Below are 26,615 nucleotides of genomic sequence, written 5' to 3' on the forward strand. Positions count from 1 at the left end.
AAAGCCTTGTGATGACTGACTTTCAATCTTGTGCTCTCTGTTCTTTATAGGTTTTTCTAGATGGCTAAAGTCCTGCCAAAAAACTGCAATGGGCTTCATTGACTTTTTTTCTCTTTTTTTATTATTATAAATTTTCACCTCCTCCCCTCTTCCCATTTCCCTCCCCTTCCCCCCAATCCCCCTCCCCCTCCCTCTCCAATCCAAAGACTGATGGAGCATGTGATCAAACCGGACTCTCTGAACGTGGCTTCACTGGCTTTTAACAGACACTTCTATGGCCTTTGACAATGAAGTGTCATACTCCGTCAAAACAAGCACAATAATAATTAATCTACATACCACTTGTACATCTGAAGGGACTCTGGAAAGGAAGTCCAGTAGTTCATTGTTATCAATTGCATATGGACTCCGAAGCTTTTTTGTAAATTTATTAATACCTAAAAAAGTGACATTTCAAACATTATTGAGTTCATTATTGAGTGTGGAGTTAGGCAAAGCACATTTCTGAAGAAGGCATTATGGCGATTTGAACATCAACTTTGTGCTACCCCTTAGCCTTAACAGGGTGGCCTAGTTAGTATAGCACCTCCTTCACCTTGCCCAGCTGAACTGCTGCTTGCTTTTCCTGTGTACAACTGAATAGCTTCTTCCCAGTAGGTGAGGTTTGGGGGAAACAAAAGGGATCCTAGAAGGGATGGATATACAGTGTCTTGCCTGACCAGGTTCTCAGGGTTGCAGTCCCAAGACGATTTGCTTCATGTTTAGGCATGATGAGACTTACCTGTCTACATTTCTAGGTTGTGATTGTTAGGTAATTTATTATTTTTCTCTTTTCCAAAGATATTTATTTTAGATGGTACTGTTATAAAGCAAACTAAATGTTTAGAAGTCATGTGATTTGATGGTTGGTTATTGTTTAAATTGAAATGAAAAATATTGCCATAAATTTTTGGGGAAAAGTATTCAGCTTTGCATTAAATCAACACACAGTTGCAAACTGAGGGATAGACTTGAGATCTCGGCTCTTAATGGCGTTCCTATACAATGAACTTCTGTCACATTGGTCTTGGTCTCTTTCCAGCCATGTGAGACCTATGTCCTGGATTTCTTAACATTTTAGCTGTCACCTATCACTAAAATAAATAATATTTTTTGAATTTTTTCATGTGATGAAACAAGACTCAAAAACATTCTGTGAAATTATTTTTAAGACAGCTAGCCACTGGGGCCATACGGATGGCCTGAAACACTCCATAGCCAGATGGAGCCTTAGGCTCCAGTTTCAGAGAAGCTGAGTGAGGAAGGTCAGTGGGGGGAAGGATTTTTCGCCACATGGCAATAGAAATGGTTCTGCAAGACTGAACCCATATCCTAGGAAGATATGGTTATTCTTTACCCTAAACTCTTCGGTGAGATAGTATCTGCACTGACCATCAGAGAAATGAATGAAACATTAGGGCTTAATAGGCTAGAATAGGGTAAAATTAAAATCAAAATTAAAAAGCCCCATCTTTTGAATAGGAAAACTGGTGACTTAATTGAATGGTAGAAATTGGGAAAGAAAAATACAATCACTACTTTCTCTGCCCTCCATCCAGGGGCTAGAGGCAGTACTGGAAGGGAAAGTGGAAACATGGGCCAAAGGAGAAAGAAAACAAGAATATTTTTATTATTTAAAAATTGTGTGTGTGTGTGTGTGTGTGTGTGTGTGTGTGTATACATACCTCAGGAGGATAAAAAAGAACATTGGCATAGGTGGTTGTGTGGGTATTGAGAGCCAAAACTGGGTCTTCTGCAAAACTGGTAAGTATTCTTAACTGCCAAGCTAACTCTCCAGCCCCGAAATGGGAATCTTAAAACTAAACTGGATGGAGACTGTTGTTCTTAATTCACTTTCTTCAGGTATATTTCTTTTAATGATTTGGGATGCAAAACAAACTCTGTAAAAAATTCCATCATTTACAATAGAAGCATGTTTTCTTGGGTCAAGGCCAATTTTCCATCCTTGTATATTTTTTTAAGTTTAGGAATCCTTGATGTATGTGTTCAGTGACGAGGGGCAAATAGAAAGTGTTTCTATATGGTGTTGGATTATAAGGATTGAAGAATGGGTCTTCTAAACCAAAAAATTCAGCAAGAAAGAAGAAAACTTCAGTTCCAGTTCTTCATATGGCAGAATGGGCTCTCGGTCAGAGGGACGGGACGGACTGCTGGAAGCATGTGGCAAAATCGCATAAATATTAGGGGGGAAATCTCTTTTAAAGTAGACTTTTCTAAAAGCATTCTTACTTAGTAGGCTTTGTGGTTGTTCCTAAGGAGCCTGTAAATTCTGGTAAGGCTTTTTCTGAGTCCTAAAAGTGACCTTTTAAATGGGCAACTGGTACTGTGTTTACAGACATCCACAAGATAAAATACCGTAGCAAAAGGTATATTGTCCTAAACGTACCACATGGCTTAAAGTGCCTCCATTGGCATTTAAGTGGTAAAAATAAATCAGTGATATCTAGACAAAGTTACACTTTGATATATGAAGAATCTGTACCAGTACATGTTTATAGTATGATGGGAGCTGTGGTGCCAGATAAGAAAAATGCATTTACACTGGGACCTAAATCTCTATGCTGTTGTGATTTTTAACTGACCTGTCCTTTTTCCGTCATGGAGTGCCTACATGGCCATAAATACAGAGCACTGCTGATGCTATAACTCATCTCTTAAAAACAGTTTGTTCTTAGCTGCTAAAACAGCTGGAGCGTTTGTTGTTATTCCAAAAGCTTTACTTACCCCAGACAAGCACAATGTACCGCAGGGGGATGAGGTACAGAACGACTGTGAACACACAGAGGGCAACAATGGCCAGCCAGCTTAAGAATGGGACAGTCCAGTTGAAAGTACTGAATGGAAAAGTAACACATCAATAACGTGAGCACTTCACAGTTTTCTAAAGGAGACTTAAGATAAACATGGTTTTGAGTAACAGTTGACTATCAGAGAACAAAGTTTAGTCATAATCGGTTTCATTCATGAACTCAGACCCAGGTAAAGGATCTTGCTACCAGCCCCACTAGGTTGTCCCAGGAATTTCATTTTCTAAAATCATTACACAACTTGGATACCTCCATACATAGTAAAAATATTTTTTTCTGCTACTAAAACTACTACCCAACCTTCTTTATTTTTAAATTTTATACAATAGGGGTCCACCACTCATCCTCCTAAAAACACCATAGGCCCATGCTGGGAATGGATGTTTGCAGTACGTGCAACTCTTGGAGCACTGTGTGAGCCTTAAATTTTAGAATTCCTTTTAGGAACACTCCCTTTCTGTTCAGCTTTGTAGAAATCAGGGAGGGGGTGTTGGGATTCAGGCATTATGCTGGCCTGTCCTTTAAGAGACAAGCTCCACCCACTCCCCCGAGCCTCCCCTTCTCTCCTCCTGTGCACTTCTGAAGGCATAGACAGGACTTTCCTGCTTCTTCACTTTTCTTTCTCATTCCCTCTCTTTGTCTCTCTGTCTCTCCCATTTTCTCTTGCCTTCCCCAAATAAAACTCCTCACTTAAGCTGTCTGGATGATACTGTCATCCTCCCTGGTTTGAAGGTCTCTCTAGTACCCATTTACAACAAGGAAAAGGAATCCAAATGGGGGGGACTAGATGAGAGCCGAACAGAGCTGGTGGGTCTCCAGCGTTACTATGCTGAGACTGATAACAGGAAGGTCAGGTCACAGAAGGTGATGAGACAGTAGTGGACACTGACTGGTTGCCTAACAAGCTAGTGAAGAGAGCTGGGAGCTAGCAGGTTCTGTTGGTGATGAGATATTCACTTGTGTCAGCACAGTGTTACATAATGCTCAGTAAAGGTGGGCCCCAAATTCAGGGTTTCATGCCATGCTCTAGTGATAGGCAAAGGGGCAAGGGACGGTTATTACAAGAATGCAAGTAAAAGAGAGACGGACATACTTAGTCTTTAAAACTGTGAGACAGTTGCATAGAAATACATTTAGAGGTAAGAAGGGGATTATTTTATGTAGCACACAGAAAAGTTGAAACTCAGCATTGATTTATACATGGAAATGTAGGAAATTAAAAACTATACAAAAAAATGCATTGTCTTTGCAACAGCACCATATGAACAGCACCATATGGTGACTCATACTTTTGGCTTAAATAATTTGTTCCTTTTAAATTCTGTGTGTGACCAAGGATCTAAGTCTACAGAATACTATTGGTCATGAATAATAAAGGCTTCTCCTGCTATAGAGCAGCATTTCTTAAACAGTTATTGATAATTGTTACAGGCCAGTTATCAAATAGCTGGCTATTGTGAGGCCTCAGTATATCTTGAATTAATAGTCAGTTACTATCAATACACTATTGTATTGTTTAGAGAAAATATTCATTTCAGAAAGTATATTAGTAACCAGTATGGTGGCACATGACTGGTCCCAGCACTTCTTTGCTGTCTCTTTCTCTCTTGATTTACATCCTAAATGTATTAAAAAATAAAATTATTTAAAATAAAACTATGTGAGAATAAAAGTATAAATTCCAGCTGGGCATAGTGGCACATGCCTTTAATTCCAGCACTGGAGAAACAGGCAAGTGGGTCTCTGTGAGTTCAAGGTTAGCCTGGTCTGCATAGTGAATTCCAGGACAGCCAGAACTATATAGGGAGACCATGTCTCAGAAAAAAATACATTGGGGTGAGTGTGTGTGTGTGTGCTCCTTACTTATATATTATATCTCAATAAATCACATTCCTTCATCAAAGGGAGGTGTAGTAGCACACGCCTTTAATCCCAGGAGGCAGAGTCAAATAGATCTCTGAGTTACAGGCTAGCCAGAGCTACACAATGAGAACCTATTTCAAGAATAAAAACAAACACAAAAAAATATATACACACATAAAACCAAACAAACAAACACAAATATGATGACCAGTGGTGAAGAGCACTTGTCCTTGCAGGGGCAGCTTTCAATTCTCAGCGTCCACATGATGATTCCACCACCTGCAACTCCAGTTCTAGGGGCTCCAACTCTCCCCTGGGACATCCATGGCACTAGGCACACATGTGGTACACATACATACCACATACTTATATTACTTGTAATAAATAAATTACTTATAATAAATAAATCTTAAACGTACTTTTAATTATGGAGAATTCTTTTATAATTGAAAAAATTCTGTGATTTTTTTTCTAAATGATGAAATGTGGCTTATTTCTTGACAATATTAAACTTGTCAAAAGTCTAGTTAGACTTATACAGTACAGATGTCCTGGTTACCACCTTTCCATGACTTCATATTCTTTTTAAGAACAAAGTCGTTATGAAAACGTATGCTGAAGTGTAGGACAGTGCTGTACCTTTAAAGCTACAGTTATAACTTCTTTTCCACCAATATATTCTAAACATCAGGCAGGAAATTGACAGGACCATCATAAAACCAAGTATTCACAAAAACAAGAGGAAACTGAACAACATCATGGGATGGTGACGTGTGCCTGACAGAAGGGCGCTGCAGCCCTCCCTCTGGGTCAAGCAGGCTGCCAGCACAACTCACTTCTTTATCCTTTCACCAAAGGAGGCCACGTCATCTAGGATATTCTGCACACTGACACAGACTTCTTGGATGGCATAGATTTTGTTTATAAATCCTTTTTTTTCACCATCCTAAAATACAATAAAGAAAGAAATTCTGTATGAGTAAAAGGTATATATATTGGTTCTTGCTTGATTCTTTGGACAGTCCCTCTCTTGCATTTTTAACATTAAGTGTGCTTCATCTCTATATTTATGCAAATGGATATTTGGAGCTCATGAAATTTTCAGGAAAAATGACAGGAGAAATGTACCCAATGGATGCAATCCAAGAACCCTGAATTCTGTTGCTCAGAGGAATGAAAACAAGGAGGTAGAGACAGGAATAATTGCCAAAGCTAAGGCAAGACTCACTTAGCAAGCCCAGTCTCTCTCTTCTTCACCAATCTCCTCCCAGGATAAGACCTGATGCCTGGAACTTACTGTGTGGGTGAGCATGACCTTGAAGCCTTGATTCTCTTCTACCCTGCTAAGTGCTAGGACTCCGGGAATGTTCTTCTATCACACCACACCACAGTCTTATGTGGTGCTGTAGATCAAACCTAGAGCCTTGTGCATGCTAGGCAAGCACTCTAGCAACTGAACTACAGCCTGGACTCCAACCTGCTGTCTTGATCCCACAACCAGTACACCTTAATTGGGTCTCTGCATATTTTCTTGTACTTTTTTGTTTTCTGTTGAACCAAGGGCTTTGTAAAGGACCCTGCCACTGAATTGTATCCCTAGACTTGACCAAACAAACACTTCAGATGCAGGAAATACTGAGCATGAACAAGTAGACCTGGGAGCAGTAACAACTGATGACAAAAATGACTAGTGCTGGGATAGCTTAACAAGCCATTCGTGGGTCCAATACATGCCAATCTTCCAAAAGATGCTGAGATAGTCTACTGTCTCATATGCTGGTAGCCAGTTTTAAAACTTCCTTTTTTGTACATACTTCAGCTTGAATCTTAAAGAATTCTTGTATACCAGGGAAAGGGTGGGAGGAGATTAAGTATAAAGCACCCTGTGCATGGTGTGAACCTAGGGAAATGTGCATATTTTGTAATTTTAGACCCAGAGGAAGAAATAGTGGTGGCCTTTCACGATAGAATTCAGCTTAGTAGCCTGGCATCACAGACACTTGCCTAGGTTGTTTGGTGGAGACCATCCAACCCTGATTCCATGACTCCATTTCTCCATGCCAACTTGAATGTCTATGGAAATATAGATCCAATTTCATTACTTTAACTTCTTTTGAACACTTGAATACTTTGCCAGAACACTCGAGACCTCGTGTGGCAGCTAGTGCCTGCTGAAAGCAGCCAGGAAAGTAGGATGATAATGTCATGTTGCACATTTACATACGACTTTCATTTTACCAGAGTCCAAACACTGCACCGTGAATGCTTGGCCAGGGCTGGCGTTCTGCCGCTCTGCCACCTAGAAACCAAGGACAAGTGAATCACAGGTGCAAAGGCTTCCTCCAAGGACTGCACAGTATGCTGGGACCATCGCCATATAGGCAATTTTATAATTGGATCACAACTATGGATACCAATCAGTTTTTATTTCAAATTTAACTTCAGTAAGAGAAATGTTTTACATTAGTCATCTAATGTCAAAAAGGAATGTCAAGAGAGGGAAATGAGAAATACTCTAAACCTCGTAATATGGGAAGTAATTAGATATCCAGCATTCTCCATTGTATTCAAGTCATCCTTTACTTGCCATGACAGACGTAGACACATTAAATTGCTTATGTTTTCTCCCTCTTCATTTTACCAGATAAAATATTAATTTCACCTATAATCTTATGTAATTGTACATTTTAGATAAAGTGAGTATCTAAAGTGACTCTTCCCAGTTGTTTTCATAACTGCAAAGTTGGGCTAACCCTTAGTGTTCTTTTCTAAGTTGCAGCTAAATTCTTTTATGTCTATGAATCAAAGTACCCTTGTAAATTGTTTATTCTGCATATAAAAAAACAAATACAAAACAAAATAAAAAACAAACCCATGCAGGCAGAACTAGGGCATGTGTCAGAGGTAGACTGCATGCTGGCCATACACACATCCCTTGGTTCTATCTTTAGCACCAAAGAGAAAAATAAGCAAGTCCAAGCATGTTGTTTGTGCAGTGAAAAATTCACTGAGAACAAGGTTCCTGCTCAGGGATATATGTTCTTTCACAATAACAATAAAGTACTTTGGCATAACCTCAAAAATTATGAAAGCATAGAAATGTGTCTATATTATTATGTAGAATATTAGGGGCATTGAATGTACAGATTTATTGCAATTTCAACCAAATCCTTATGTTTCAAGTAGACAGAAATGGAGAGAATTTGATCAAATATTTCTAATTTTCTTGGAAGATTGATATGTAACTGTAATCAAGATATTTCTATAAAAGAAACAATAATGAGAAAGCATTTTGTAGACCAGATAATTGAAATGGAAGACAGGTACTGAGAGAATGATGTATAATATGGCATCCTGCTGGGTGATTGCCTGCAATCCTGATCTCAGGAAGTGGAGGCAGGCTAACCAAGAGTCCAAGGTCAGCCTGGGTTACCTGAGATCCTGTATCAAAAAAGTGGGGTAGGGTTTCATCATATAGAAGGAAATTGTAAATGAGCAATTTTGTTGCTTATAATACTTAGGGGAAATTATACTAAACCCTACCTTAAATGAACTCTCAACTCTAATAGGTAGTACAAATAGCTCTAAATCCATTCCATACTAATTTTTAAAAGCTAAAAACTATAAATTATTAAAGGACAATATAGATATTTACTTACATCGGTAACAAAGAACTTTCTAAAAACAAGCATTAAAAAATTATAACTCACAGAGAAAATCTTGGTAGCAGTGATTTTGTAAAGTTAAAAATGACATCAAAAGTCACCATAAACTGAAAATGTTCAGGCTGGGCTACAGCCAGTGCTATAGTGTGTGCTAAGCCAGTGTGAATCCCAGGCCTTTAGCTACAGTGCTACCAAAAAGAATTTTTAGGCTGAGAAAAAACTAACAACAGATATTGCAAGTGATGGGATTATATTCCCAATGCACTCACCCAGTAAGCACCTGTAGAAATATTTCTGTTGCAGCTTTCTTTATAAATTTAATAAAAAAAATCATTAGCACATTGACTAGAACTATTCTGGATATCAGAAAACATTTAATTTTTAATGATGAAATGTTTATGATCTATTTCAAATAAGTGAAAAATGAATGATACATAAATTCTATTTTTTAAATAAAATTAACATTTTATGCTTAGAACTCACACCTTCCCAACATAGAAGTAAGTTAAACTAATTATATGGCATCATTTTACTTTGACTTTTTTATATTTTGTACTTTAATAAGCTTTAAGTAATTTTGAAAAAAGATTTAAAAATCATGTTCACTAAGTACTATAAAATGCTTCTCATATACAAAATTCAATCTTCATAGCCATCCTATAGTATATTTTTTCCATTGTTCATTAGAAACTAAGGTTCAGAGATATTGTCAGGGCTTGAATTGGTCTAGAACTGGTTAACTTCAGGCTCTTCTCTCCATAATAGATGGCTTCCTTATCCAACTGGGGAGATTCTAGCTCCCTCCAAAGCTTCAGTAAGATAAGTAAGAGAGAAAAGGGGAAAAATTTACTTGTGTAACCCACAACCTAGCCTTGGGGCTCACCTTGTAACTAAGTTCTTCAGCAAGGAAATGAAATACAGAAACTTCCTTCAAGGGTAGGCGGCAGTGAAGATGTGTTAGGAATCACCGGGTTTAATGTAAACGACATGCTGCAACATAGGATCTTCAGCAACAGCATGTGTCATTGAAGGCATTAAAATGGGCAATTGTGAATACTTACTTTAAAAATTTAAAGATTGATGAATAATTTTTGGCTAAGATTCTTAAAAATTGGTTCAGCTCTACAATCCATAACCCCAGATAACCGAGACTCTAAAGGACCCTAAAAAAGACATATACAGATCCAAATAGGGAAGAGAAAAGCTCAAGGTCCCAAGAGTAAACTGGGCGTCTGGGAGTCACAGGAGAGGGTAGAAGGGGAAAGGGGAGGAAGGGAGGAGAGCGGAGAAAAATGTATAGCACAATAAAAAGAATTTTAAAAAATGAGAAAAACATAAAAAGAGAAACCACCAAAAAAACTTAGCTCAGCTCGTATACTTTCTTTGTTTTGCTAGACTTTAAGCCCATTGCTACTCCCATACCCCTGTCATCCAAAGAGAAAATAAGGTGGGCTTGTCTTAAAGCTGGCAAAGTTTGGAGAAGGAAATACATTGGGGTAAAATCTTTATTGCAAAATCTCTTTCATCAGATTCTATATTCCTTCACTGTGGTCTCCAGCCAATGAAGTAATTACTCTTTATATACAGTATATGATCCAAAACTGCAGTGGGTAATGGAATTGCTCTATGTTGCATTCCAATATTTCACACTTTCCCCCTAATGTTCAATACTTTATTAGTAGGGAATAAATTGGTACATTTCTTTTATTGTCATTTTTGCTTTTCTTTATAAGCCAGTTTCAATGAAAGAAATACACAGAGTAGTTAATCATCCAAAGGCTCACTAGTGACATTGGTTGAAAAAATGATTAATATTTCTTTTAACATGTAAAAAATGTTACTCATAGAAAACAGTTATAACTATAAATCTGAAAACATGTGAGGCTTAAATTGCATAACTTCTTTAGATTCTGTGTAATTTTTAATGCTTATTATCAGGTTCAAATTGTACACAAAACATCAATTGCTGTAAAACTTGAATCTTAGTTCTCTAATATTTGGCTAGGATCTGTGTTCTACGCTAAGGACAGTTCGGTCCCCACTTTCCAAAGCTGATTCTGTTCTGTGTCTCTAACCTATGGAAAAAGTAGGACATAGAGACTGTTGAGGGACACACTAAGAAGAGATCAGATGTTTTTTCTCTGCCAACATTTCTTTCTTTTTCAGATATAGAAAACTATATTTCAGCCCAAAATACTGAAATTTTCACAGAGAGCAGCTTGGCAACTCAAAGTCCCTTGGCGACTGAATCTCAGTTAGTGTCTTCTGCAATTCCTATGGCATCAAATCTTACTCAGGTTACTGGACCTGCATCTTTCCCTGATATTAGTCTTAAAGCCCAGAAACTCTCCTTTGAGACACGGAGGAGATCTAAGGCATGGTGAAGGTCAGTGGGGTGGCTGGAAATAATGCCCGTTATTATGCATATAATAGGACCAAAAAAAAAAAACCCCTGACAGAAACAGTCCATAAATAACTAGTGCTAGTAGTACTAAGAATTAAAAATTTAATTAAAATTATTTTTATTCCTTTTGAATTATGATAAAAAATTGAATTGTTATAGTAAATTCCTGACTGCAGGAGATGTTTTTGTGTAAAATTTCCCTGAAACTCACTTTGTAGACCAGGCAGGCCTCAAACTCACAGATATCTGCTTGTCTCTGCCTCCTGAGTAATGGGATTAAAGGCCCTATCACCGCCAGGCCCAGGTAACTTCTTGTTTGCCTGCCAGAGACCATGTTAGAAAGTGATTTTTTGCAATGCTACATGGAGCTTATAGAGCTCTTTCCCCCCATTCTAACTTGACAAAGTCATTGTCTTCTTTTCGGCTTTTGGCTTATTTTTACCCTTCCAGAATAAAATTTTTGTTCTTTGTAGTTGTTGTTTCCTCTGACACTAAGTGGCCTTATGATTTTCAGTACCATCTGTAATAACACTGTGGTGTGTTTGCATGTGACAAACATGCAAACAAGAATATCACTTGGGCTAGACAATATGAGGTGGGCCTTTAGCTATCCGGCAGCACTCTTAGCTTTATGACGGAAGTCAAGAGGTAAAGAAAGAAAAAGAAAAGAAAAAAAAGGATATTAATTGAACAAAAAGATAAAAAGGCAAAGAGAGAAAGAGATCAATGCAAGGGGAGAGAAGGGAGAGAAAAGGTTGGAGAGGCCCCAGGGAACAGGAGAGTGAAGGCTGGGGTGTTGTGTGAGGGTGGAGGAAAGATACCCTGCAGCAGAAAGAAAATAACACCAAAGCAGAACACTGTCTAATCATGAAGCATCCAATTAAAATATTTGTAGAAGTCTGCACATAAAATATTTATCTAATAAATGAATATAAAACTTACAGAAAGTACACAATGGTATAATATACCTGTTATCAGGGAATTACCTGAAGCCAAACTTCTCACAGTGTAGACCCCTTATCACACAGATCTTAAGGAAGATGTAAACATCCCTAACATAATGATGTAAGAAAATTAGTTTTAAATGGCTTGCAGGTTCTTTAAGGACTGCATATCAATGTATATGCTTCTTGTCAGCAGGCAGGATACAGACTTTCTATAGAGCTCAGTTGGCATAGACCTTTGTCCTGCCTTCAAGACTTAGGATGAACAGAAAGGCCAAGGGGTCTATCTCCAGGCCAACCTTGACAGACACCAAATTACCAAGTGGAAAATAAGTTACAAAGTAACTTTTACCCCTAAGTCTGAAAAAAAGAGTCTGTGCCCATGGGGTTTTCTGTAAAGCCCTAATGGACAGATTGAGTGAAGGTTTTGATAATGTGAAAACCCAGGCACTGCTGGTCTTCAAACCTCCTTTGAAAGAGAAAGGTGGTAGGGTGGGGACAGAGAGAATGAGACACAGACAGAGACAGGAAGACAGAGGAATAGGTGCACCTTAAAAGCCCTTGTTTGTACACTGTGGTTTTGAAGATAAGATAGAGAGGGCTGGGAGATGTAATGCATTAGTAGAGCACTTGCCTAAAATGCCTGGGTCCTGGGTAAAAACCCCAGTACCCACCTGGTGTGGGAGGGCCTTCTGTTTATGTGTTGCTTTCATTGGTTAATGAATAAAGAAACTGCCTTGGCCTTTTGATAGGGCAGAACTTAGGTAGGCATGGAAAACAGAACTGAATGCTGGGAGGAAGAAAGCAGAGTCAGGGAGAAGCCATGGATCCTCTGCCTAAGAGGACATGGGTTAGAATCTTTCCCCATAAGCCATTGCCACATGATGATATACAGATAAATAGAAATGGGTTAAACTAATATTCAAGATTCAGCCAATAAGAAGATAGAGCTAATGGCTAAGCAATGTTTTAATTAATACAGTTTCTGTGTGGTTATTTTGGGGCTAAGCTAGCCAGGCAGCTGGGACAAACAAGCAGCCTCAGGCTCACTCTGCAACACCCACCTTCCCAAAAGATAGGGAACAATGAATTCTCCTTAAACAGAAAGTTCTGCAGTTCTGGACGGCCTCTGCCATTACAGTTATTTGAAACTCTGAGAACTGTGCTGTGAGTGGAAACTGTCCTGCTCTTTCTAACAATCCAGTGATGCAGACAGATTCTGCCTAAATCTAAACAGCAAATGCTGCCTAGATGGTTTTTACTTTTAGATTTTTTAATTGATTGAGCATTTCATAAGTGAAAATAATATATTTCAATCAAATATATTTCAATTCCCTCCCTCGCAATCCTCTTCTATCTCCCCACCACTTTTTCCACTCAATTGTGTGTTCTATCTGTCTCTTTTAGAAACCCACTGAATCTTCTCAATGCTGTAATTATTGCATGGACAGTGTTTCAGGGCCACATTCATGGAGCAAAGTGACCGTCTATCTGCCAGAAGCCACCAGTTGCCGATAGCTCCTCAACTAGGCACGTTGCTTTGTGAGTCTTTTCCTCAGTCCTGCTGAGATGGTGGTTGGCTTGACCTTGTGCCTGTCTTGTGCCTGCAATCACAACTGTTGTGAGCTCATGTGAATGCCACTGCCCTGCTTGGAAAAAACTTTCACTAGGGTCATCCATTATCACTGTCAAGACCTTCCCGTCCCTACCTGCTCTGATCCCTGAGCCTTGGGAGTAAGGAGTGCTACAGACCTCCCATTTTTAGGGATGAACACTCCACAGCCTCTCCACAGCCTCTTGTTGTCTATATGTTGACCAGTTGTGGGTTTCTGTGTTAATCATCATCTATTGCAAAAGAAACTTCTTTGAGGAGAACAAAGAGATGCATTAACTAGGTGTATAAAGATAAAGACTTTGGGAGCAATTAAGTACTACATCTGTTTAAGAGAATAATAGTACAAGGTTATTACCGAGGGCCTATGACCTACCCTTTAACAGTGACAGGCATGAGTTTCATCTTTTGGAGCAGGTCTTAAATACAATCAGAACATGCTTAGCTGTTTCCTTAATATTCATGTGGCTCCTGCACCAACGGGCAGATCTTACTGGACCACTTACTTCTGGCAGCTCCCAGGGTTTAGCTGGGCATGGCTGTCAGTCACTTTTCTCCCCAGCACATGACTAGCGCCTTCTAGCATTGGTAAAGTGGCTGAAATTCTTTTATCCTACCTACTAAAAAAGTTATGAATGCATGTTTCCATGGGAAAAAAAATCCACTTTAGGTATGATTTGTTTCATTTTCAAGTGTGTGTAGAATTTCACATGCTGAACTAAGATGGCAACTGTGTCTTTATTACCCAGTTGGCCATAATGTAATTAAAAGATGGACTAGATTCTAAGTACTGGCCGTAGCTAAGTTGGGTCTAGTGCTGCCTCCATTATTACCTTAGTTATAGGATTTACCAAAAAATAAATCAACTTCATCTGTAAAATTCAGATAATAATGGGACATAAATATGTGATTATTATTTTAAAATGAAATTTGTAAATTCATTTGAAGCACCTACCTTAAACATTTGGAACGCAGACAAGGTATTTAGAAAATATTAGCCAGTAATATTTTTAACCATTTGAAGAGGTTGCAAAGGAAATACTAAAAAATTGAATATGGGCTGGAGAAATGGCTCAGAGGTAAAAGCACTTGCTCCACGAGCTTGAGGGCCTAAGTTTAGGTCGCTGCAGCCACATAAAAAGCTGGGCATGGCTGTATATATCCATGACTCTGCCATGTTTGGGGAACAAGGGAAGCTGGGCTTCCTGACTGCCAACCAAGCTGCAGGTTCAGCGAGAGACCATGCCTCAAGGGGATACAGAGCAAGACACCAAATTCCTGCTCTGGCATGCAGCACACACACGCCATTATTTTATGTTCGTATCTTACAGGCTTCCTGTTATCCTTACCATCGTCTATCAAGGCTAGTAGAATCATTTCCCTTCTCTACTCACAGAGGGTGAGAGTTGTTGCTTACAGTCTTTACCTTACCACATACTCCAGCCGTATTTGTTCTCGCCTGAGATTTGGGGTTTGAAAAATAGCATCTGTATAGAAAGTTCATCTGTTTACAATATTCCTCACCCGCTGAAAGAGGTATGTTCTCCACCGGCCACTGGTCATACCCATGCAAGGCACACAGCATTTATCATGGGCATCACATGATTTTACCTGTCAGTGCTAATGCAAGCCAGACGGTGCTTCAGAGCCAGTAATTTGTTCAACAAGCCTGGTGGCTGAATTGGGAACAGAATTTTTTAATCTTGTATAGTATAAACTTTGTTACCAATCTACTTTGTATTATTTTTGTTTTGTTTTGTTCAGGTATGTGCTGCTAGGAATGGAACCAGGGCTTCAGGCATGCTCAGCAGGAAGTAATCACAGACCTTTAGCAGAATTTTTGGCAAGAGAAGGATTTCCCTTTCAATAGGGAGACAGGAAATTCATATACACACAGAGAAACATATACAAACACACATACATAGAGATAAATACATACATACACAGAGAGATATAGACATATATATACACAGAGATACATATACATGCATGTATACACAGAGAGACAAAGACACACAATGTTGGTCTTCTTTTTACAATAGATAAAAGTAAATTAAAATAATCATATTTTAAGGCTTCATAACTTTTAAAGCATTTGATGTTTCATCTTTCCACTTAAGATGGCAGGAGCAGCCATCTACAGCGTTTTACAGATGAGGAAATTGAAGGTGAGAGAAGCTAAGATGTAACTGTTGAAAATAATTTCTAGCAATGTCTCAGAATTCAAACTGGGATTGTTTCAGGTCCCTGTTAATAAGCCATGGTCACATACGGTATTTTTACTGCACTGTCTGAGATCTTTAACTTGGCTCTTCCATGAAGCTAGTCCTCAGCTATATCGAAATGAGTGAGAAACAAGCCATGCTAGCATTGTGGAAACAAAGGTCTTCTTGACTTTTCCAAACATAAGTAAGAATTACTTTGTGAAATCCAGAGGCTATTTTTCTTTACAAATATTTTACAAGACAAACTTGTACTTTTTTGAAAAAGCACATCTGGTATAAATTACTCCCTTACAGAAAGAGAAAGAATCACCACCCTGCCTCCCATCTGAGCTTAAAAGATATTTGTTGACATGTTCTAAGACCAGCATAGACAAAACAGCACAGGAAAGAGGAGGCAATGAGCAAGACCACGGTTTGGTTTGGCCTAAAGTAATCCCACATGCCCCATGGGCTATTAACTGCTTTTTCTTTCCTGCTCTAAAGATCCAAATAATATGAGGTAAAGAAAAGCTGCACCCATTATTTCCCCGCAACAAGATGTTGCGTCAGCAAATAGAACATATAAGCCACCTTCAGCAAACCAAGGCCCTTAATAATTCATTTTTCAAACCCTACTGGAATTTCCTTTCCAAACAAAGATGGACTGTCACTGGAATCAATTTCATCATTTGTGTGGCTACAGTTGCCAAGTTTCTGGAAATAATTGCCATTTAAATACTGGATAATATTTTTATATGAAGCCAAGAACAGCTTTTATTGCTACTTCATCTCCATGGTTTTTTTCTGTGTGTCCAGGGATAGGGGAAAGTCTTTAGAAAAAAAATAGGAAAGAGGCAATGTTGAACAAGTGTTAGTGCCTGACTCGAATCCACTAAACAGAGGAAATTAATATCAGTGAATAGTGTTTCCCTCCACCCATTTAGTGCTTAGGATTTTTCTTCCTCAATTTCGTTCAGTGTTAATGGTATAATGTGGAATGTCAGGAACAGAACTGAGAACTCTCAAGATTGTGGAGCTTTCCAGTGATGTGCTGCAAAACAGGAACAATGCTGGTGCAGACAATGAACTCAGAGAATCAGGGCAAGCTTGTCCATCTTTCTCTATTGATGCCATGCGTAGCACATACTTGAATAACAGGGCAGAGATCCATAGGTTGCTGCTAATATATGGGGAAGGCCTGCTCCCCAAACCTCTCCTCACAGCTGAATAAATGATGAGAACAGGCTCATCCTGACCTTGGAATCCACAAGAACACTAAAGGATCGCTTTGTTTACCTAGTGGCAGCATTTTTTTTCTCACTTGTGTAACAAATGACCTTCTAATTAATTGGGGGTGGGTCTTGTATAATAATGGTCTTTTAATTAATTGGGGTTGGTCAGAATAGTGGACATTCAGGTACTTAAGGGTTGGGTGAGAGGGAAAGGACAAAATAACATGGGCATCAATTTGAAAAAGTATCTCAAATTCTCGCACATGGAGAGCTATTGGTGTAAGAGAGTAAGGTACATAGCAAACAATAAAGAGTATAAAGTGTACCCTTTAGAAATTATTCTGTCTTAAATCGAGTGTCCCCAACAATTCCATGTGCTGAGGGTTTGTTCCTCAACTGATGGGTCCAATCATTGAAAGGTGACTCCATCATGAAGTCCGTCATAATCGGAAGATATTTGGGACAGATGGTGAGAGGCAGTTCCCGGTTAGAAGAAAGGTATCATGTCCATAGAGTCTGTCTCTAGTTCTGTCTTTGCTTCTATTTCTCCTTTCTTTTTATCTCTTTCCTTCATCTCTGTTTTACCACACCATTATGCTATAATGTTTCTGCCTTATCCTGGCTGGGTAACAACAGAGGCAACAGACAATAAACTAAACCACTGAACTGTGAGCCCAAATACTTCTGCCCTCTCTTGGATCAGCTACTTGCCGCAGCGATAGAACTACAGCACAGAGATGGTTGTTTATGTATCTGCTTTTAAAATTAAAATGGGATGAACACGGATTGAAGCTACAATGTACTTTCCTGGGCCTGTCCTTATCAGACAGATGGGCATTATAAACTTGAATCCTGTTATAAACTGTGCAGACTCCTGTAAGTTACACAAACTCTCAGAGACTGTTTCTTTATCATTAGCAATGTCCATCACACTAGGTGTTGACAATTAAATTGGGCATAAAGTAACTGGTACATTAATGGATACTGAATAAACTTTCATTTCCTTCTACCCTCTAAATTGCCTTTCTTCCCAACCAGTATCATTTTCCTGCTTCTTTCTCTGTTTTCTCTTCTATTTTTCTAGGAATTTGTATGGGAGCCCCATTTATTGTTCACTTAATTTATATCATTTCCCCAATGGGAATTTAAATAAGGAATGGCTACAAAGGTGAAGGAGACGCTGAGAGTCATGGGATAGAGGGGATTTTAGCAGTATAGGAAACCACCGTGAGACTGAGGTGATATCAGCATTGGGGACTGATGGAGGAAGGTCATTGGTTAAATAAAAAGAAACTGCTTGGCCCTCATTGGTTAGAAGATAGGTGGGAGGAGTAAACAGAACAGAACGTTGGGAGGAAGAGGAAGTGAGCTCAGACTCCACAGCTCTCCTCTAGGGAGCAGACGCCTCAGAGAGACACCAGGCTCCCCTCTCCAGGACAGACTCAGCGATGAAGCAAGCCGCCATGTCAGACATGCTGAATCGTTCACGGTAAGACCGGTGCTCACAGATTATTAGAGATGGGTTGATCCAGATATCAGAATTAGCCTGTAAGGGCTAGAGCTAAAGGGCCAAGCAGTGTTTAAATGAATACAGTTTGTGTGTTGTTATTTCAGAGCATAAGCTATCCAAGCAGGCGGCCGGGGTGCTGGGAACACAGCCCCGCCACCCATATTACTACAGGGGACTATGGAGGAACCTGTCTGGTGGACAGCTGAACAATAGGAAATCCAGCTATCTGATCACTATCAAACAATGTGACCTGGTGCAGCAGCATGGGGAAATATGTGAAAGGGTTCCTCATGTTTCAATCCTTCTCTCTAGTCTCCCACTGCCTCCCATTTACCAAGACCTTTAGCAGAGCCCTTGGAAAAGGTGTGAGGGTCACCCTGGAAGCAGACAGCTCACACCACAAAGCCCAAATTGCCAGGATTAAGAAGCAATGTTTGTAACATGTGCACTGAGGTGCAAAGCAGCCCCTTTTACTGTGCTGCTAAGAACCATGGGTGTGATAGGCAGGTGAAGAGAGAGCAGCTTAGAAAGATGTCATGAAAGTAGCTATACTACACAGAGGACCTTGGAAGCCAGAGAATACCGAGGGGATGTTAAATGTTCTGATACACTGGAGTGCTTCAACCAGAAGAACTACACAATCTAAGTGATGCCAATTTCAAATTTTATTTATTTTATGTACAAGTGCTCTGCATGTAGACCTCCATGCCAGAAGAGGACATTAGATCTTGTTACAGACAGTGCTGAGCCACCATGTGGTTGCTGGGAATTGAACTCAGGATCTCTGGAAAGAGCAGCAATGCTCTTAACCACTGAGCCACCTCTCCAGCCTAGAGTTGCCATTTTAAAAATGTTCATTAGACAGAATATTTTAGAAAAGAAAAACCAGCAGGCCTTTCCAATGGTCTGCTGATGGAAGATAGTTAGGAGCAGAGTATACAGATTCAAAACTTGGGCATAGACATGGTACTATCTGGAGGATAGGAAAAGAAATCTAAGAGTTACCCACAGCTTTCATCCTGGGCAACTGGATAAAAAGATTTTATTACGTCAAGGAAGAGCAGAAAAAGACTGTGGTTGGGGGAGAACAGATACAGAGTTGTATTTGGATCATGAAACAGTTGGAAGATATCCATGGGACAGCCAGGATTTGATACTATGTTGAAGCATATATGTCAGACAGGAGGTATAGTTCAGAGATGTTCCAGGAAGATGACATTTTTGGTGTCCCTTCTTGCAGCTATACAAGATTGCCACGAAAATAACCTGGTGGATTAGCACTATTATTGTAAGAAAGGCCACTGTTCAGTTAGAATAAGTTCTAAAGTGTTACTTCTTGCCATCTGATTAGTATTGTTATTGTTACATAATTGTCATGGAGAGCTAGAAGATGGCCTACAACAAATACTGAGTTCTCGTACCTTGTGTTTGGCGTGTATATGATGTCAGATATATACAAGTATTTAAATGTCTGATCATGAATTCTCCTTGATTGTAATCTTGAAAATTACAGTCTTCTCTCCCTCAGACTCTGTACAGAATTGATAGAAATTGTTTTGAACCTTCTGGTCTGTGTGACATTGCGAATTAGCTATTTTATCCAAGTCAAACGATTGCTGGTACAAATAAAAAGACAGTATTGTCACTGGGAAGTAGTAGTGCATGCTCGTAATCTCAGCGCTTAGGAGGATCTCCGTGAATTCGAGGTCAGTCTGGGCTATAAAGTCAGTCGCAGGACAGCCAGGGCTACATAGAGAAACCCTGACTTGAAAGGCAAAACAAAGAAGCAAATAAAAAGTTAGTATTCTCTAGACAGAGCTATAGTTGGGGGAATAAAAGCAGTGTTAGAAATTGACATTGTTTTTTTATTTATTCCATTAAACCAAATATCAATATTGTTGTTCTAATTTCTGTAATATTTTATCTTTATACATATCTGTCTGTGTGTGTGTATGTCTGTGTGTGCATGTGCACATGCGTGTAGGTGATCAGGGGGACCCTGGAGCTGGAGCTACAGGAAGTTCTGAGAGGCTTGCTGCAGGTGTCTGCCGGAGCAGCCAGTGCTCTCTCTCAACCCCTGCACCCTCGCCAGCCCTTTTGCATTTACTTTTTATTCTTCTTTCTGAGAGTCATTTCAATGTTTTTCTTTGGTAATTGGACAAATTTATTTTAACTCAGCAGAGATGATGGCCAAAATTCAATTAAAAATATCCTATCACATAAAGTCATTTTGTGAAGATCGGCCACAGGCAAGCTTCCCTGTGCTTTCCTGTAAGAAAGTGCTGTCACATTGGCAGGTTCCTAAGGAATATTTAAAAACCCACTATTGTTACACTATTGGGAGGGCTTGCCACTTATTGGATGGCCGTCGTGCCCATCTGAAGGTTTCTTACTGCTCCATTGCCTTTGTGATTTCACTGGCTTTAGTCAGGTCATTCAGACATCTTACTATAGACCAAACGTGGATGTTCCCCCGTTGAACGTACACATGGAAATCTAATCACCAATGTGACACATTTGGCAGGAGCACTGAGTGGGAGAGAACTGCCCAGGAGAGCTCTTCCCTCAGGCATGGGATCATTTCTTCGTAAAATTCTGCAGCGCACCCACCCTCACATCATGTGACCACACTTCAAAAGGTCATGAACCAGGGCATGGGCTCTTTTAAGACACTGAATTTTCATGGATCTTTCTTGATCATGGAATTTCTATCTTCCAGAACTGTGAGAAATAAAATTCTAACAGTTCAGATGGACCAAGCCTTTAAAAAAATTAGCTAAATAATTCAAATATGGTTTAGAAAAATCAATTTTTGAGACAAAACCTGTGTGATCCAAACTGGCTTCAAGTTCACAAACTTCCTGTTGCAGCTTCCCAAGTTCTGGGATTACAGGACCATGGTACTGTGCCCAAATAAAAAGACTTTCATGTGCAAAATATTATACATAAATTATTTAAAATTGGAAGTTCATAAGTACTTCTTTTTGTATTATAAATAGGATAAATTTGATCATTTTCATTTACCTTATTACATATGGAAGTTAGATGGAGGAAATACTCTATGCAGAAGGAAACAGTAGTGGTATTAAGATAAATACTTGATTAGGAAATAAGCCCCTTCCCAATTCTTAAACCATTTTTTTCCTTCATACTCAGGACACAGCAATACACGTGGGAGAAGCAGAAAGGGAAAGAGCTATCTTTAAAGCCACCCTGACATCTGTGCCAGCCACCAAGCTCAAACCCTTTACATGTACCAGGGACCCTTTCCACAAGTGACACTTTGACACTTGGAAGACTGGACTATAAGCCTCACTTCGTATGCAAAGTTTCCAAAGGCCGTGGAGGTGGCCCAGTAAGTGAGAAAACTAGGCGTGTATCTTTCTGTTGTCAAAAACAAAGACAGAAAACAAAATCAGGTCAAGTGTTAAAGAAAATATCTTGATGGTTATATTACTGTTTGCTCATACGATTGTAATAGAAGCTCAGTGAGTTCTTCCATATGCAGAGGGGCATTATAAGCAGCACTGAAAGCATCCTCCACCACTTCTCCAGTGTGCACAGGATACATCAGTTAGAACTTGCATACCAACATGCACCATCCATCCCAGAATGTCGGTGAGCAATACTGATCAGATTCAATACTCACTGGTACTCATTAAAATAGCTACTTATCCCTCTATAGATAAGCCTGCATGAAGACTAGGGATCTTTTAGAATGCAATCTTCTAGCACTTAGCATACCACTTCCCAGCCATACAATAGCAACTTCATTGTGGAGTATGCAAACTAGAACACACAAGTGTAAAGTCATGGTGAGTACCATTGTGTTTCAGATGCTACCACTCCAGTCTCTCTTCCATTTGGCATTTTTTTTGTAAGCTTTAATCGAGTGAGGACTTATCAAAGACTGAGAATTCAATGAAGAACTGGGCCTTTACCTGGAGTCACTGATATTGAACATACAACCGCTACATTTACAAAGGAGAAAGTAGTATACACACAAAATGCACACAATCCTAGCTTTCACTACAAATGCTGAATATTTTATTTCCTTCTTTACTTCATTATGTTTGCACAAAAGTGTCTGACATATATTTTATAGGATCTTCAAGCCAAAGATTCAGAACTGGAAACGAGGGCTTAAAGGATTCACAAGTTTTTCAAAATTTAAAAAGTAAAAAATAAGGCTTAAAAACCTAGATAATACATGTTCACATCAGAATAGCAAAGCCTCCACTTTTTCCCTGGCTCCCAGAGAACTTTTTACCTTTCCTGGATACAATGACTGTTGCCCAGTGTTTTAATATATTCTTGGAGTTAGTTCTGCACACAGTAACAGAGATAAAGATGTTTAGAAATATCTGTATGTTGCTTTTTTGTTTGTTTGTTTTTTGAGACAGGGTTTTTCTGTAGCTTTGGAGCCTGTCCTGAAGCTACCTTTTGTAGACTAGGCCTCAAACTCACCGAGATCTGCCCGTCTCTACCTCTGCCTCCCAAGTGCTGGGATTAAAGGTGTGCTCCACCACCACCTGGCTAGAAATACCTGTATGTTTTTCTCAAGGCATAGATAACAGCAGATCTATTGTATATATGTAGCATCCTACACCTTTTCCCACAATAATGATGAACATCTGTTCATTATTTTAGGTACAGAATGGCTGGCGATGTATATGCCAGGATTTATTCAACACGTTTTCACTCAGTGGATCCTTAAGTTCTTTAATAATTTTTATAATTATAAAAATCAGAAACTAAAAACACCCTGGGTTTGTAAGAATTCACACATGGGTGAGTATCTCTGGCAGGATAAACTTTTGGGAGTGGAATTTTTTGGCAGAGGATTTGTGTTTTTGTAGTTTGTGTATCTACTGTCAAGCTGCCTTCCTCTCCTGCCAGGTGACAGGAAGGTTTCTGTCTCCTAGCTAGGCTGTCCGCAGAAGTGCTCCTGTCTTCCATGGGTTTCAGTAATATTTGAAGACTCACACTAGTTGCTTAGAAAGCTTTAAGGGTCAGTTTTTATACTTACGACTACATTCACTCCATACTTTGATGTACATTGAACGTGTACTTATCTTACAGAGAAAGATAGCCTTACTCTTGCTATATAAAAATGGAGAAAACAGCGAACATTGCACAATTCGTGGGTGGGTGATTGATTTCCAAATCAACAGAGTAGAATTTTCCTTGATCAGTGCTATTTTCATCAAAACAGCTCTACTGAAGATCCAGCTCTGTAGGTCTGTTTCTATGTTCCTGCTTCAAATGTATTTTCAAGCAGGAAATTCTCAAAACTGAGCAAGGGTGGTGAGGCATTCCAGAAAAGCGCACAGATGCTTCCACCAAGGAGCCTGGTGTGTGGTCCTTGGTTTCGGCTCACTGCTCCGAGTCTGAACCCTGCTATCTGTATGCTCTCTAGTGTCTTGCTTACGCTAAATTGCAGATTCCTTTTCTCCTTCCAGAGCTGGTGTTTGAACCTGGGGCTCTGCACATGCTACTGGCAAATGCTACATCACCAAACTTCACCCCCCAACTGAACTTTTCTTTATTTATGCATTATTGGAAAGAGTAAACTGAATGTAGTAGTTCCTAGTAACATTTATAATATCACCATGACAGCTCTATTCTAAATTCATATAACCCATGTAATTATAAGGTAGATGCATATCCATGTTTATGTAGATACGTCCAAACAATATAAATACAAGTTAACTGTAAACTTTAGCATAAAACAAATCATAATCTTGTTGAATACAGGAAGGTTAATGCCAAATTTCCAGGCCTCTTGAACACACACACACCCTTGCATATATACGTATCTTCAATGAAAGATTACAGAAAAGCACATGTGAGAGCCTTTAAATTTCCTTTGACTCAGTTTCAGGATGCAATGGGACGAACTCTGGTTGCCTGGCTTAAAGACAGGTAGTCCTAAGTGATGTGCTGAGACCGCACGCAGTGGAGACAAAGTTAGGTTTAGAACAGCAGGAAATGTTAATCAATTCACTGTGCATCTACTCTGTGTTTGGTAGTACAGTCACCGCAGGGATAGAGGGATGGACCTTGCCTCTAGGATGTGTAGAGCCAGGGAAAACATTAGGAGGACAATAGTGCAAATAATACAATTTCCTCGGGATTGCTAGCAGCAAACGAAGTATTCTCAGATGAGGGTAATATCTAATTATTTATATTTCCTATACTATGTATCAGAGAGATCCAGATAGCTAGAAGAAATAGGCTGTAATCCAGAGATATCAGCTCAGGTATTAGAATAAAATATCATTTTCAAGTCTAAACTTCCAAATGACTTGATGATATTTATTACCAAAGACACTTGTCACTACTTCATACCAAGTTTTTTCCTGGGTGGACATTGAATAGAAAATAATAAAATATAACAAAGAGTTCTTGAGGAATTTTATTTAGATAGCTTTAGTTTTGTACACAGGTCCTTTTATGGCTGAAATTGCCAATGAGTGACATTTAAGTTTCTTTCTTTACTAAGTATAGTTATAATTTCTAATATATTTCACTAGTAAAAAGTCTAATTTGATTTAATTAGAATGTGAACACTTATTCTCAAAATTAGGTACACGGAGAAGCTCGTGATTTCAAGTCGTTACTAATGCATGTTCACCACCTAGTGGCGCGAGTGATGAACTGCAGGTATGTTACAGTATATTCTCATAACTCATGGGCAACACCAGAAACTTTTTACATAGCTCCAATTTTCCAAGTCATTTGTAGGGTTTAGCATCTCCTGTTACTCCATTTCAGTCTCCACTGCACCCTCTAGCTCGGATAGCCTCCACCTTATCTTGGCATTGTGGTACTATCCTGACTGAATTCTACAATACCTGTACAACACTGAAATTTCTCCCATCCCTCTAGCTAAGAAATCAGTCTGTTTCTGACACATCCGGCAGAATCACCTGGACTTTCTGATTTGTTGAAGATGTTGGAGACATTCAAGTGTGACCACTCTGAGTACACACTATGGGTCTGATCTCCACCACCAGGACCACTTTTGCCCATTCTTCAAGTCCATTGCGTATAATTCCCTGACACTCCATTGATTCATCTCTCCTTGTATTCAATTCCAAACATGAATGTAGCCCGAGATACCTCCATGATTAATTTGTGCTGTCTTCTTATTCGGTCCATTGTGTCTGCTGACTAGCAGATGGTTTCTCAGATGAGAAAAAGGAGATGGTGGGAAAATCTCTGAAAATAGTTATTTTCCTTGCATGTTTAAAATCCCCTTCCTCACTGCTCCCAACTCAGTGGAGAACAGAGGGTCCATCTATCCTTGGGGGCTGCCCCCAGCAGTCCTAGAAGCATCTCATCATTCCCATCCTTTAGTCTGCAGATATCTTGCATGTGGCCTCTGATCTTTCCCAGGTTACAACACATGTGATCTGTTCAACAGCAGCAAGAGCTTCATGTTCATATATCTGCATAATCAGTAGGAGGGAGAGCAGGATTCCATTTCTGCTCATTTAGGTCAAAAGAACAGTTCCTCTTTGATTGCCTAAGTATTTTAGGTGAAAATCAGGGTTAAAATTTAGCAAAGGCTTGTCTCATTTATTCAATTCAATTTTTTTCAGGTCAGTTGTGAGTGATTAATGAATGACTTTCAAAGGTCACTATCCATCTTCAAAATATATCAGCCCTAAGTTGGCAAGCTTCTACCTTTGAAGAGAGAAACTTTTACGGTTCCACAAACACATTAGACAAGACCGTGGTTTGATCAACAAAGAACCACGTTTATGAAATGAACATTTGTTCAAATAGCCATTTTCTTTCTGTTTCTGAATAAAACGACTGCAGCAGGGTTAGAAGACATTGCTCTTAATTCAAGTGTAACCTGGAAGAGCAAACGTATTAATTTACCCGCGTGAGTCCCCAGTGGCATGGCGTTCTCATAGGAATACATTTTGATTTTAATAAGATGGATAACCCAAGATATGCGCACCTAGCAAGTTGGGGCCTCAGAATTCTGCTGTAACCCTGTAGTTATAAGCCTGCGATGAGATCTTAATGTTCTTTAATTTGGAATAAGGTTTAAGAAAGTTAGAAATAAATTTTTATAATGCTCAAATCCCTTCATCACATAAAGTGCTACAGCAACTACTTTGCCAGACACAATATTTTCTTGACTCACACACATATTCAAAGTATATGAATATATTCATTTCAAAAAATAAAATTCACGTTGACATATCATTCTTAAAATAACTTTCTCTACACATGTCCATTTATCTCTAGACACACAGCCAGTGAAAATATGATTTGTCAAGGATTTGAGTTTGTT

At 39.2% G+C, this 26,615-nt stretch overlaps 1 protein-coding gene across 5 annotated transcripts in view; it reads right to left on the reverse strand.

Annotated features, from left to right (window-relative positions):
- Positions 1–26,615, reverse strand: part of Mctp1 (multiple C2 and transmembrane domain containing 1) — a 569,227-nt gene that overhangs the window by 4,699 nt on the left and 537,913 nt on the right. For all 5 annotated transcript variants that reach the window (XM_075976418.1, XM_075976419.1, XM_075976420.1 and 2 more), the window contains 3 exons: positions 5,567–5,676; positions 2,785–2,894; positions 340–437 (listed from right to left, as the gene is read on the reverse strand). In XM_075976418.1, coding sequence (XP_075832533.1) covers positions 340–437; positions 2,785–2,894; positions 5,567–5,676 — 318 coding nt within the window. The remainder of the gene's footprint in view (positions 1–339; positions 438–2,784; positions 2,895–5,566; positions 5,677–26,615) is intronic.

The sequence above is a fragment of the Microtus pennsylvanicus genome, chromosome 6, assembly GCF_037038515.1.
Source record: "Microtus pennsylvanicus isolate mMicPen1 chromosome 6, mMicPen1.hap1, whole genome shotgun sequence".
NCBI lineage: Eukaryota > Metazoa > Chordata > Mammalia > Rodentia > Cricetidae > Microtus > Microtus pennsylvanicus.